The 15,098-nt window shown below is 40.4% G+C and overlaps 1 protein-coding gene across 2 annotated transcripts in view; it reads right to left on the reverse strand.

Annotated features, from left to right (window-relative positions):
* The window catches only part of CXADR (CXADR cell adhesion molecule), an 88,971-nt gene that overhangs the window by 36,203 nt on the left and 37,670 nt on the right, over positions 1 to 15,098 (reverse strand). For both annotated transcript variants that reach the window (XM_017883731.1, XM_017883730.1), the window contains exons 3-6: positions 14,560 to 14,764; positions 7,695 to 7,850; positions 6,008 to 6,130; positions 5,326 to 5,464 (exon numbers count right to left, since the gene is read on the reverse strand). In XM_017883731.1, the coding sequence (XP_017739220.1) occupies positions 5,326 to 5,464; positions 6,008 to 6,130; positions 7,695 to 7,850; positions 14,560 to 14,764 (623 nt within the window). The remainder of the gene's footprint in view (positions 1 to 5,325; positions 5,465 to 6,007; positions 6,131 to 7,694; positions 7,851 to 14,559; positions 14,765 to 15,098) is intronic.

A 15,098-nucleotide genomic window follows, 5' to 3' on the forward strand; every position in this document is an offset into this window, starting at 1 on the left:
AAAAGTCAGGAAACAACAGGTGCTAGAGAGGATGTGGAGAAATAGGAACACTTTTACACTGTTGGTGGGACTGTAAACTAGTTCAACCATTGTGGAAGACAGTGTGGCGATTCCTCAAGAATCTAGAATTAGAAATACCATTCGACCCAGCCATCCTATTACGAGGTATATACCCAAACGATTATAAATCATGCTGCTACAAAGACACATGCACACGTATGTTTATTGCAGCACTATTCACAATAGCAAAGACTTGGAATCAACCCAAATGTCCATCAGTGACAGACTGGATTAAGAAAATGTGGCACATATACACCATGGAATACTGTGCAGCCATGAAAAAGGATGCGTTCGTGTCCTTTGTAGGGACATGGATGCAGCTGGAAACCGTCATTCTCAGCAAACTATCACAAGAACAGAAAACCAAATACTGCATGTTCTCACTCATAGGTGGGAATTGAACAATGAGATCACTTGGACACGGGGAGGGGAATATAACACACCGGGGCCTATTTTGGGGAGCGGGGAGTGGGGAGGGATGGCATTGGGAGTTATACCTGATGTAAATGACGAGTTGATGGGTGCTGATGAGTTGATGGGTGCAGCACAACAACATGGCACATATATACATATGTAACAAACCTGCAGTTGTGCACATGTACCCTAGAACTTAAAGTATAATAAAAAAGAAAGAAAGAAAAGAAAAGATAGTCTACCTCTGAAGTGGAAGTGACACATCTATTAATAGTTATTTAAGTGGTATGGTCAAGAAGGTACATTAAGGACTGCCTGACACAAGTCATTTCTAACTAAAAGCCACCAAAAATTATTGCTGACTAGACGCCTTCATGTTTATTTTTTGAAAAAAAAAAATCAAAATAATACTCCATAAAACCTTTTGTAAATTTTATATTCTATATATTACTGACATATTGGATATTTGTACATAATCTTTATATATTTATTAATACCTGTATACTACAATGCCATATGGATGTACCATAATTTATTTAAACACTCCCCTATTGGTGGTCATTTAGATTTTTCTCCTGGTGATAAGTAAGAAAGCCCACAGGTTTGAGCAATAGCTACAGACGATACAATTGGTTAGGTAGTTTTTTAAACACAGACATGTTCTTAATTATTCTTGAAGATTATAATTTATGTTAGAAGTATTTTAAAGGACTAAATTAATGTACTTAGTAGAAAAACTCTTAGTCAATAAAATATGAGGATACGGAGATGAGATTTTGAAAAAAGAAGACTATTGCCAGGCACGATGGCTCATGCCTGTAATCCCAGCACTCTGGGAGGCCATGGCGAGTGGATCACCTGAGGTCTGGAGTTCAAGCCCAGCCTGGCCAACATGGCGAAATCCCATCCCTACTAAAAATACAAAAAGTAGCCGGGTGTGGTGGTGCCTGCCTGTAGTCCCAGCTACTTGGGAACCTGAGGCAGGAGAATTGCTTGAACTCGGGAGGCAGAGGCTGCAGTGAGCCTAGATCATGCCACTGAACTCCAACCTGGGTAGCAGAGCGAAACTCCATCTCAAAGAAAAGAAAAAGAAGACTACAAATATTCTCAAGGCTCAGGACCACAAAATTTAACTGAACTGAGGATATAGCTGGAATCTGAGAGAGTGGGGGACACGTTTCATGTAAAACTGAAGGGACGAATCTACTTCAGGTTTTTCCATTTATGAGAACCATCTCCTTACCTCTCCCCAACCACCCCCAAGGGCACATTTGCTGTTCAAATTATACAAGGCAAATCCAGTCACAAGTTAAATAAGTAGAAATGAAGAGCAGAGATACACGGCTTTTACGAACTTTAAGGGCAGAATTTGGGAGATATTTGACTAGAGTATAAAGGAATAAAGTGTGACATTCTATGGAGAAGGACTTGAAGCTAAACACAAGATGTATTTTGAACCTGCAAACTTGAGAAATTCTTGATCTTTGTATCTGCCTGTCAACTCCCCATCTGCAAGAAGTAGGATCAAGGTAAAATAACCAAGTCTTTTCTTTTTTTTCTTTTTTTTGAGATGGAGTCTCGCTCTGTTGCCCAGACTGGAGTGCAGTGGCGCGATCTCGGCTCACTGCAAGCTCTGCCTCCCGGGTTCATGCCATTCTCCTGCCTCAGTCTCCCAAGTAGCTGGGACTACAGGCGCCCACCACCTCGCCTGGCTAACTTTTTGTATTTTTTTTTTTTTAGTAGAAATGGGGGTTTCACCATGTTAGCCAGGGTGGTCTCAATCCCCTGACCTCGTGATCCGCCCGCCTTGGCCTCCCAAAGTGCTGGGATTACAGGCGTCAGCCACCGCTCCTGGCAACCAAGTCTTTTTAAGTCCAGACTGCATATTTCTATTATATTTAGAAGAGAATAACAGGAGAGAGGAGAGGAGAGCGAGAGCCTGGGTGCAGCTATATCTGGGAGTGGGTGGTGGCTTAATTGTTTTGATGGGAGTTGTCAGTTGTTTTCAGTTCACTATCTTGACTTATCTTCTTGCCTCTTGCTGCTGCCAAAGATCACCAATTTACTCAGAGTTAGTTGAATGGGAATACCGCAGAAGTCTTAGACAAACAATTTATAATATCTTATTCCAAATACTGTTGTAATGCTCATACTGTACATAAAATTCTTATTAGGCCAGGCATGGTGGCTCACACCTGTAATCCTATCCTTTGGGAGGCTGAGGTGGGAGGATCACTTAAGACCAGGAGTTTGATACCAGCCTTATCAACATAGTGAGACTCCGTCTCTACAATAAAGAAATAAATAGCCAGGCAAGGTGGCACACACTTGTAGCCCTAGCTACTCAGGAGGCTGAAGTGGGATTATTGCTTGAGCCCTGAAATTTAAGGCTGTCATGAGCTATGATCATGCAACTATACTCCAGCCCAGGTGACAGAGTGAAATCCTGTCTCTAAAATAAATAAATAAATATAAATATAAATATAAATTATCATTAATCTCTGATTTTTTTCCTTAGGATTAATCTCCAGAAGTGTGCTACCAGTTTATTTTCTCCTATATTGCCAAATTCCACTGTAGGTTCTTCTTTTAATGACCAACTCCAAGTTGCAGGTGTGTGGTACCCTTGTGTCAAGCAAATGTACCTGCACCATTTTTCCAAAAGCATCTGCTCACTTCATGTCTGTGTTGTGTTTTAGAAATTCTCACAACAGTTCAAATTTTCTCATAATCATACCTGTTAGGGTGATCTGTGATCAGTGATCTTTGATGTTACTATTTTAATTTGTTTTGGGGCACCATGAACTATGCCCATATAAGACAGCAAACTTAATAAGTGTTGTGTGTGTTCTGGCCATCTCCTCCAACCACCCCCCCATTCTCCCACCTCTCTCCCTCAGGCCTCCCTATTCCCTGAGACACAATAATATTGAAATTAGGCCACTTAATAACCCTACAATGACCTCTAAGTGTTCAAGTAAAAGGAATAGTTACCATAGTTCTGCTTTTTAAAAAATTGTTTTATTTATTTTGAGACAGTCCCGATCTGTCAACCAGGCTAGGGTGCAGTGGTGCGATCACAGCTCACTGCAAGCTCAAACTCCTGGACCCAAGCAATCACCAGCAGGGCTCTCTTTAAATCAAACCCAGAAATAATCAACCTTAGTTAGACTGGCTGAAAGCTAGTCTCTTGCACCAAACAGCCAAGCCAAACTGTAAATGCAAAGAAAAAATTCTTAAAGTAAAGTCAAAGTGTTACTCCAGTGAACACGTGAATGATAAGAAAGCGAAACAGTCTTACTGCTGATATGGAGAAAGTTTAGTGGTCTGGATAGAGGATCAAAATAGTCACAACATTCCCTTACACCAAGCCCAATCCAGAGCAATGCCCTAACTCTCTTCAATTCTATCAAGGCCTAGAGAGCTAAGGCAGCTGCAGAAAAGAAAGCTGGAAGCTAGCAGAAGCTGGTTAATGAGATTAGGAAAAAAGGCCATTTCCATAACATAAGAATACAAACTGAAGCAACAGAAAGTTATTCAGAGGATCTAGTTAAAAGAGCGTTGATGAAGGTAACTATACTAAGTAACAGATTTTCAATAGAGACAAAACAGACTTCTACTGGAAGAAGACACCATCTAGGCCTTTAATGGCTAAAGATGGCAGTGTCTGGCTTCAAAGCTTTAAAGGACAGATTGACATTCTTGGTAGGAGCTAATGCAGCCCAGGAGTTGGAGACCAGCCTTGGCAACATGGTGAAACCCCATCTCTACAAAAACTGCAAGAATTACTCAGGTGTGGTGGCTCATGCCTGCAGTCCCAGCTACTCGGTAAGCTGAGGTGGGAGGCTCACTCGAACCCAGGGGGCAGACGCTGCAGCGGGCCATAACTGCACCACTCCACTCCAGCCTGGGCAACAGAGAACGAGACCTTGTTTCGGAAAACAGACAAACAAGAAAAAAAACCAACAACCACAGAAATAAAGAAATTGCCATAACCACTCCAACCTTAAGTAACTACCATCCTGATCAGCCACCAGCCATCAACACTGAGGCAAGACCTTCCACCAGCAGAGTCCTTCCACTAGGACTCATTGAAGGCTCAATCATTAGCATTTTTTAGCAATAAAGTATTTTTTAATTGGGGTATCTACACTGCTTTTTTAGACATGATGCTACTGCACACTTTAGACTACAATATAGTATAAACATAACCTTCTGTGCACCGGAAAAACAAAAACATTCATGTGATTTATTGCAGTGGTCTGGAACCAAATCCATAATAGCTCTGACGTGTCCCTGCACAAGTGTCCAGACCCCACCCCAGATCTACCAAATGTCAATTTCTAGGGTGTGAAGTCATGTGTTACGACTTTCTAAAGTTCTATTATCGAATATGCACACTTCTTGTTAAGACCTTCTGATTTGCAATATTTAAGGAAAATAAAAATTATACTACCAATTGTTCTACAAACTACCAGATTACCTGATACAATCAGGTCAGATTTTTTTTTTTTTCCAAACCTCAATATCCGCTTTACTTTTGAAGGCTTCATCCCTGCCACTGCAGGTGGGAATTCTTCTCAAAAGGCAGGCAGTCTTGAGATAATCTTTTCGCAGTGGCTCTTAAAATGGGGTACAAGAAGGTTGGGGAGCAGGGCACAATAAATGGTGGTTGGAGCTCTGTACTTGGAGTTAAAAGTAAATGCTTTCAAATGTATTGGGAAAAACGGAGCCAAAGCTTTATCCATTCTCCTAAGAAAGATGCTTTGGGTGGTTAATAAGAGAACTAATGCTTTAGAGACATGACATACATTTGGTATACATCAGTCAACTCCTGTCTCACTTAATTACCTGATATCGTGATGAACTTCCTTTTCATATTTTTCTTCTCTGCGCTTTTTATGACAGCAAAAGATGATAAGACCAATGAGCACTAGAGCAAGCAAAGTTCCTATAATGGCTCCTGCAATTAGTCCAGCTTTATTTGAAGCTAAAATAAGAAGAATTAATAGTAAAAAAATATATATATACACACACACACACACACACACACACACACACACATGCATAGATATTGAAGGTAGGCTACACATTTTTTGATTGATTTCATCACATGTATTAACTTTAAGAGACAAATTATTTAGTCTTTTTGATCCGGGGAAAACATTCATGAAAAGAACTGTCTTCTGAACTGTATAATCTATTTCAAGCATTAAAATGATAAAACCTGTCTGAAAGATTTTAATATTCAAAGCTATCTTGGTTAACACATAAGAGTGTTCTAAGCTACTCATCATAATAGCTAAACACGGTACAAGGGTTGATTTGACAACTCTTACCTTCTTAATGTATCATTGCAATTATGAAGTTTTTTTAAATAAAATATATTTTTCTAGAAAAGCTAATAATCAAACCACAGTGTTGTGATCAAAGTCAGTGTCCCCTTGCCCGTAATACACACTTGCTGACTGAACTAAAGGAGGTGGTATAAAGATAACAGAAACAAAACCACCAACAGAAAGAAGATACTTACGAGGGACAACGTTTAGGCGCAACAGGCACTGATCGGAGCCCACTCTGTTTCTGACTGTACAGCTGTATGTCCCAGAGTACTCAGAAGAGGCATTTTTTACAGATATAACAGATAACGTCATTTCTATGGAAGGAGGAAAAAGAAAACAAACTCATTTTTATAGTATGTATTGTTATCAGGTGTTAGTAAACGTAGCCCTTATCAAATTTGACAATCCAGTTAAAAGCAAGACAGACCAAGACTGGATGCAAACAAATTGTCATTGAGCCACACAGATGTTTCCAGAATTCAAACAATCATGCTTCCAGTTCATGTGTATCAAGGTGAAAGTAACCATGACCCCCTGCACCACAGAGCCTCCGCTGGAGCACAGGTGTTGGTCCACTGTAGCTGTCGCAAACCCATCTTGGAGCACATCAGACCACAAATACTATGGCATCCCACAAAGGATCTCTCATGGAGCAGGAAAACATACAAAACCTATTTTATTCCCCACTAGATGGAAGAAACATACAAAAGGAAGTCAGAAGAGGACTCCCAGATTGGTCTCTTAGTTTGAAAAAAAATAGAGGCAGAGAGAAAACCTACTAAAGACCAGGATGCAGTGGATGGTGGGGTGGAGCCTGGTAATCAGTTTGAACTAGGAAGTCAATTGTAACAAATAGGTGAGCAGATTTGGCCAATTTGTAACTTCCTAGTTAGTGTCACATGGGTTTGCTTTTAATTTATAGACAAGCCATGGGTAAATTACTATATTTTAAATCTAGTCGAAGCACTAAAGACCCAACTCTTATTATACTTTAGCCACTATCTAAGTTATAATCATGAACATTTCTCATCAATTAAAAAAAAATTGGCCAGGCACAATGGCTCACGCTTATACTCTGGGAGGCTGTCGGCGGAAGAGAGCTTGAGTCCAGGAGGTTGAGACCAGTGTGGGCAACATGGAGAAACTCCACCTCTACAAAAAATACAAAAATTAGCAGGGTATGGTGACACATGCCTGTAGTCTCAGCTACTCAGGAAGCTGAAGTGGGAGGATCACTGGAGCCTGGGAGGTGAAGACTGCAGGGAGCCGAGATCCTGCCACTGCACTCCAGCCTGGGTGACAGAGCGAGACCCCTTGTCTCAAAAAAAAAAAAAAAAAAAAAAAAATCTACCAAAGTAACTAATTATAATATCCTAAAAAATGAAATCATAGAATAGCTCTTCATTTATAATATATGACACTAAATTGGTATTATAAAACCCTGAATAATTCCCATGGAAATCCTGATTACTCTATGTAGAAAGGGGAAAGCAAGCATTTGGGAATCTGAAATATATAAGCAGGCGGGGCACACGCCTGGGCTCATGCCTGTAATCCCAGCACTTTGGGAGGCCAAGGAAAGAGGACTCCTTGAGCCCAGGAGTTTGACACCAGCACAGGCAACACAGGGAGATCCTGCCTCTACAAAATTTTTTTTTAAAATTTAGCGGGGTGTGATGGCATGCACCTCTAGTTCCAGCTACTTGGGAGGCTGAGGTGCGAGGATGACTTGAGCCTAGGAGGTCGAAGCTGCAGTGAGCAGTGATTGCAGTGAGCCTGGGTGACAGAGCAAGGCCCTATCTCAAATCACACACACACCCCCTATTAGATTTTAGTCCAAATCAATGGCACTGGTACAAATACTATTATCAGCAGTACCTGCTAACCACGAAGTGGGCATTTTCTGTGAGTCAGACAATTTTTGCCACTCATACTGTAATGGAAGTGAACCTTCTTTTGGTTCACATTTTAGCTTAAAGTCACTTCCAATTTCTTCTGATCCATCAACGTAACATCTTGTACCTGAAGGCTTAACTGAAAAAGAAAATGAATTATAAATTTACATAAGAGAATGGAACTTACTTTTATGAATACAGCATTGTACACAACCACTGACTCATTATCAGTTGGTTCTGGGTTCAGAATTCACAAAAGAATGAAAGACCACAGTAAGTGATCAACATCAGTTTATTCAGCTTTATCTGACACAAAACAGCAAAGAAGAAGCTCACACAAGCAGCCACTGCATTAGTAGATACGGCAATATCTCAGGCATAGCTCGGTGCCTGTCCATTTCATGGGGCACACCTGAAAAAAAGCAATGATGCACTTGCTTTTTTCTGGCAAGACCACTTGAGAGTCAAGTAAGCTCCCCCTTTCATTCCTCAGCTATTCTTCCCCATGCTTGACATGTAGCCCTCTGACAGTACGTACCAAGTCACAACCCTCTAGGTGCCATAACCCTGACAATCAGGCAGTTTATAATCAACAATACTAACACTTACTGTAGCAAAGACCAACTGGCATTCTGCATTTACATCAACTCAAATCCATCCAAAGAGCAGGCTACAAAAAAGAAAACCTGGGCTGGGCATAGTGTAATCCCAGCACTTTGGGAGGCCAAGGCAGTGGGGGGATCACTTGAGGTCAGGAGTTTGAGACCAGCCTGGATAACACAGCGAGACTCTGTCATTATAAAAACTTCGAAGAATTAGCTGGGTGTGGTGATGTGTGCCTGTGGTCCTAGCTACTCAGGAGGTTGAAGTAGGAGGATGGCTTGAGACCAGGATTTAGAGGCTGCAGTGAAGCTCTGATCACATCACTGCACTCCAGCCTAGGTGACAGAACCAGACCTTGAATCAAAGATATTCACAGCCTGGAAATTCATGTGTAAAAAAGAATATTTAATAATTTTTTAAAAAAGGAAATCTGAGGTTATATTCCAGGTGTTCCTGGGTAACTGTTTAGAACGGCTACTAACTCCATTACCTGCAACAACTCACCCCAGTCCTGGTGGATTAACACCCTGGCATTGCATACTCTTTTGCTGAACTTTAATAAGGTATAATATTCACACAATATAGTTAACATGTTAATCATGTGGGTTGATTACTTTTAAAAAATGTTTCTATATCCATTAAGCATCACTCCAACCCTCTCACAAGAAAGTTCCCTCCTGCTAGTTACAATAGATGTGACTCCAAAACGCCAGACCCAGGCAGCCACTGATCAGATTTCTACCACTGTAGATTAGTTCTTCTTCTGGAATCCCATGAATAGAACACTACAGTAGGTACTTTTTTGTCTTCTTTTATTCAGCATAACATTTCTGAGACTGAGCCACGTTATTGTATATATAGCTATTTTAGTATTTCAATGAATGACTATAACACAAGTTTGCTTATCCAGTCACCTGTTAATGAAGATTGTGTTTCCAGTTTGGGGCTACTGTTAAAGCCTAGTTAGCCGAACCGACAAGGAGTATGTAGTCTATCAAAATCAGATTGGCCAGAGAGGAACGCATTATGAGGAACCAGGGAATGCCACTGGACGAGAGCAGGGATGCTGAAGGATTCTGAGGAGGTTCTAAGGAAGTAGCCATCAGCTCTCAATCAGTTGTTTCTGAGATTAGGAAAAACGCGGATTAAACAGGAAGTGAGAGCTGTGAGGAGGTGGGGCCATTTAGTAACTGAGTATTCCAGTAGAGGATGGGTAGTGCAATGTGGGTCTGGGGGCAACATTCGGAAGACAGCAATAGTCTATGCTTTACCACTGCTAAACATCTTTGCGAGAGACAATGTTTTCTATAAACTCTGTGGCTGACTTTAATCTGTATCTGTCTTTCTGGCTGATAAATGTCAAGACTGTTTTTTTTCTTTTTTAGTTTAAGCAGATTTGCATCTTTTCAGTCATGAATGAGTTTTTATTCTTTTACTACTATGAATAAAGGCAAATGCATTTTACAGTTTTGCAGTATGAACAACACTGCTTGAATACTCATGTGAACACTGGCATATGCTTTCCTTTGTCTCAGTAACTGCTGGATCATATGGTGACTGTACATATTTTAACACTGTAAGAAATTGTCAAATTGTTTCCCAAAACTGGCTCAACACGATTTGTCATATTCAGTGGGGTATCTTCAACTAAGGTTGTCAACCATGACCTTACTCCTTTACTCCTTCTTAGTAGCTCCTTAACAAATTTAATTGTATTCCTCTTCATCTGCTACTACTTACATTTTTAAAATAAGGGTCAACACATATTTAACTGCACTATTGATTTTTCCAAGCAATCTAACCAGGTGCTCTGGAGACTGCATCAATTGGACTTTTAAAATAAGTTTTGCAAATGATTTCATCCTGGGAGTCTTCAATGAAATAAGCCTTGTTCTCTTCCATTTCTTCAAACTACCAATAAATCCTTTATTAGAATAAATTACCAGCAAATAAGTAACTGATGCAATGCTTTGCGCATCAAACATCTATGGGTAATATGGTATTCTAACTCTAACCCTCACTCTTTCTATATCCATTTTCTTCCATATAACCAGCAAGCTAAACATATCTAATAACGGACAGTTTATTTAAAACTGCTGCTAGGAAATTCAGGGCCTCACTACAACCCATCCACAATAAAACAAGATTCTAACAACATAGGTTTCTGAATGACACTTTGGAACGGCCCACTTACTTTCCACTGGGAAGAGAAAGTACAAGTCTTTTACATGACAACATCCAACCATCATACTATGAGGAAGATTAATTCTTAACCCATGGTACTCTGCTAGAACAGAAGAAAACCACAAAGAGAGCACCAATAAAGTCTTGTCCCCTAAATGTTTCTTTGGTCTGCGCTTCCCACATACTGGTCATTGTCCGCAGAACATCTGCCTCCATGATCACTAACACAACCAACAGTCCTTCTCAGATAAGGGTATGTGACCATCGAGTTGTAGTTGGACATGGTATCCCACCAATTTAGTAATGCTCTGCTCCATACATGTATTACTTCATCCTCTTTCCATGCTAGTGGCTACACCAGTCTACTGGAAATACTCTCTAAATCCCTACATGAGACAGGGGATACTTTTATCATGATGTCATCCTTCCAAGAAATATAATTTCTGATGAGTTCAAAATGCCCTGACTCCAGGCAAAATCTATCAATAGATGCTAAAATCAATAGGCAAAAGTTAAATGAGAAACAACATATTTGCATAATCTCAAAGTAGCTCCCCCAAGCCATTTTTTAATTACAGAAGGAAAAATAATAACTCCAGAGTGGAGAAGCCCATCAGATAAAACTTAAACCAAGTGATCACGATTAACAATAAGACATGACATCATGTGCCCCCGGACGTGACTGGAGGAGATTAAGGAGATATAAATGCAATGTGGATTCCAGATGCAATCCTAGTACAAAAAAGACATTACTGGAAAACAGTTAAATTCAAACTGCGTCTGTAATTTAGTTCATAGTATTGTATCATGTTAATTTCTTGGTTTTGATAATTATAATATGATTTTGTAAGATGTTAACATTAGGGGAAATTAGATGATGGGTCCACTCTCAGAAACTTCCTCCTATTTTGCAACTTTTCTATAAAACTAAAATTATTTCAAAATAAAAGTAGTGAGGGCTGTGCCCTGTATCAATGGTTTGCAAATCCCTTAGGATCTTTAAGGCCAGTGATGACGGAGCCACTACACTTGCTGTTGCCACTGTGATCTGGCGGCATGGTGCAGTGGGAGTATACCATATATGTTCAGGAATTGTTTACTGTGCATGCTCTGCTCTTCAAAACAACTGTCTCTTTATACCAAAAGGTTTCAATAAACAGGCCCTTTCAGAGCTCCAGGGGAAGGTGTCCGTGATAGGTGGCCACAACAGTAACCTTCTATCAATTATCTTTGTTATTTCCCACTTCCGCTTCTTTACTGAGCCGCATCCACATGAGCTTCTGCTGCATCTGAAAGAGCAAGGCAGGCATGGCAATGGAGCAAGCTACAGCTACAGCTACAGCAACATGCTGCCCTCACATCCAGACGACTAACAGTCATCTCCCTGGGCTAATGGCCACATAACACAGAAGCTCAAGGAATGAACTGTCATTACCCTGTGAATGCCATGATGGCAACTACTTCAGATTTCCCACAAAAGAACCAAAGCACTAGGCAGAGCCACCATCAGTGAATCAAACCAGCTCCAGGGACCACCACTTAGTTGGGTCACTAGAGGGCACTTTATCTTATCTTTCGCCCCAGATAATCCAGGCAGATTTCCAGGCAAAACTAACAGATAAGCTTCAATCCAATTTTTACCTTCAAGAGAATACAATTCTGGTGGTTTCTCCCAGCAGCAGTCATGACTCATCTAAAAACATGGAAGAAAGAGCTACAAGAAATTATCTGGCTCTGACACAATCTCATCCAGATCAGAGTACCAGCTGTCCCTACTTCTCTTCGACAATCACTTCCCTGCTTTCTCCTCTCATCCCCAGTTTATCCCCTCCTTCCCTCCCTGGTTTGAATTCAAGGCTCACTGGGCTAAGAAATTCTCCCGAGGAGTAACTCAGGGTGAACTGTGTCAGTGCTTCCGACTTTCCCATTCTTAGGACATGCTGGGGTTCAAAGTTCAATATAAAAAGGCCACTCCTATGGCTGGGCAGTCACAGATCCTGCCATGAGTGAACTGAGCCACATTATGGGCCATCCCTGCCACCAAACTCAGGTTCCCTTTGGGAAATGTTCTGCTGCATGCTGTAATGGTCTCTTCAGCTGAGAACTGCAATTGTAACCCTGAATCTGGTCCCTCAGGATCCAGACAATACACAAACACACAAACATGCTTGTCCACAACTCTTCTGGGAATATGTGTCAACCCCATTATCCCAGTGTACCTGTCCCATCATATAGGGGTTTCACAATAAATCATTCTGATAATCAAACATCTTCTGCTTCATATATCATGAACCCCTTAATATTCTGTATACATTTTCCAACTCAATACTTCCTAGAGAGCAGTGTTGGAAGAAAGTATAGTCGGGGTTATAATCTCAGGAATTCCTGGGTCTGTGATAAGAATTCGGACCAGGTGTTAATCTTTCACTTGTTTACAAATGTATGAAAAAGAAAAGTTACTCCATGTTAACTCAATGAAGACACAGAACATTCAAATTTCCAACATTACCATATTCCTTTATCCTGGTTCCTTTTTCAGATTGACTTACTTTTACACCACAAGAAACATTTTTAGCTAGTGCGATTCAGAATGATGCATTTCACCAGGACTCCTTCAGGTCCCCATTCAATGATGCTGCCAGTAAATCCTATCTACCAAGATAACCCATGAATTTCCCATGAAGGTACACAAAAAGCCCCACTCGTGTTCCTAGTCTCCAGCAGTAAGAGTTAAGCACTGGGTCTACTTGTAGGAGGAGTAGTTAAGTGTTGGGTGCCCAAGTCATCTTGAACATTGCTCTTCTAAAGAGTATTCTTGTAATCTCAGCACTCTGGGTGGCCGAGGCAGGTGGTTCACCTGAGGTCAGGAGTTTGAGACCAGCCTGGCCAACATGGTGAAACCCTGTCTCTGCTGAAAATACAAAAATTAGCCAGGCATGGTGGTGTATGCCTGTAATCCCAGATACCTGGGCGACTGAGGCAGGAGAATCACTTGAACCCGAGAAGCAGAGGCTGTAGTGAGCAGAGATTGTGCCACTGTACTCTAGCCTGGGCAACAGAGCAAGACTCCATCTCAAACAAAATAAAACAAAATAAAAAATAAAATAAAAATAAAGAGTATTCTTCAGAATATTCTACCCTACCCCTAATCAGTTCTCTAAACAGAAGGAATGAGGTAAATGTTGATGTGGGAGGCCTGCCCTGATCAGTTATTTCCAGTCATGCTAGACAATTCTAGCAATCAGCTTTTCCTACGAAAGTCAATCCCCAAGTGTCCCCTAAAACATGAGAACATGGGAATTTACTGTCATAAAATAGAAAGCTAGACAGCTATGTTTTTCTACATGGTAGCCACTGTACATTTTGTGTAAAGCTTATCACGGTATCGTTTTAGAAGTACATTTATGAACTATTATCTTTCAGTTTCTCAATTTGAAGGGATTAAGAGTACTTGTAGACATTATCAGAGAATCTAGAGAAGGATAATAAACTCTGCAGTCTTTGACAGTTTACAAAGCAGTTTACACTATCTCCCTCTTAACTATTACAGAGAGGGCTATAAGGTATCACAGTGAACGTCTCAGCTCTTCACTTTAATGATGAAAAACAGTGATGCCAAGAAGCTTAAATAACTATGTGGTCTAATGGCCTTACTTGAATTCAGTATTCCTTCTTCCATATTTCTTCACCTCCATTCTAAATGCTTAAATTATTCATCATAGAAACATGGTTCTACATAATTCTCAGGGCAAGTTCTGAGGACAAGGCAAAAACCCTAGATCTCCTAACTCCTGGCTTAGGGTTCTTCCTCCATACCACAATACTCCTCACTTATTTTCAAACTCTTATGAATTTCATAAAGTTGATCACTTCGTTCTTTTCCTATCCAAAACCAAAAGCTAGTTTTATACTTGACGCTATCCAACACAGAAGAATTTCAAGTGTTTAAAACTGTTATTCTAAAAAATTAAGCTTTGTCTTATACAAATGCTGCTACTACAGTACTATGACTAATCATCCTCTTACTCAGTAACCCATTAACACAAATAAAAATAACTTACCAAGAACTACCAGCTGAATCTTCTTATTTGCAACACCAGGAGCTTTTTTCACTTTGCACTGATACGTGCCAATATCTGACAGCTGTAAATTCGTTACATTTATTGATGCATCACCAGATTTGAGATCATTACTCGTAAAATGTACTCGTCCTTTCAGATCTGGATAGTAGTCATCATAAATTTTGTCTCCAGAATATAAAATAATCTAAAAGAAAGCCAAAATTAGACAGGAGGAAAATCACACACACAACAAAAAAACTGTCTCTTAAAGAGCCCTGGATATACCTGCTGCTACAGAACCCCCTCCCCCCCCAGCAGAAAAAGAAAAAAAGAACACAATATTATGGGGAACCTAAGACTATCCAAATCACAGAACAAGAAAATGGAAAGGAATCAACGTGATCCTTGGGTATAGTCCCAGACTTCCATTTTTAACCAGGAAACCAAGACCCAATATGATAAAACAGTAAAGCCCTACACTGCCCTAGAGAGCAGTTTAGTAAGATCGGGCAAGAACACAGATTTGCTCATTGGTTTGT

The sequence above is a fragment of the Rhinopithecus bieti genome, unplaced genomic scaffold (assembly GCF_001698545.2).
Source record: "Rhinopithecus bieti isolate Rb0 unplaced genomic scaffold, ASM169854v2 scaffold_12689, whole genome shotgun sequence".
Lineage (NCBI taxonomy): Eukaryota > Metazoa > Chordata > Mammalia > Primates > Cercopithecidae > Rhinopithecus > Rhinopithecus bieti.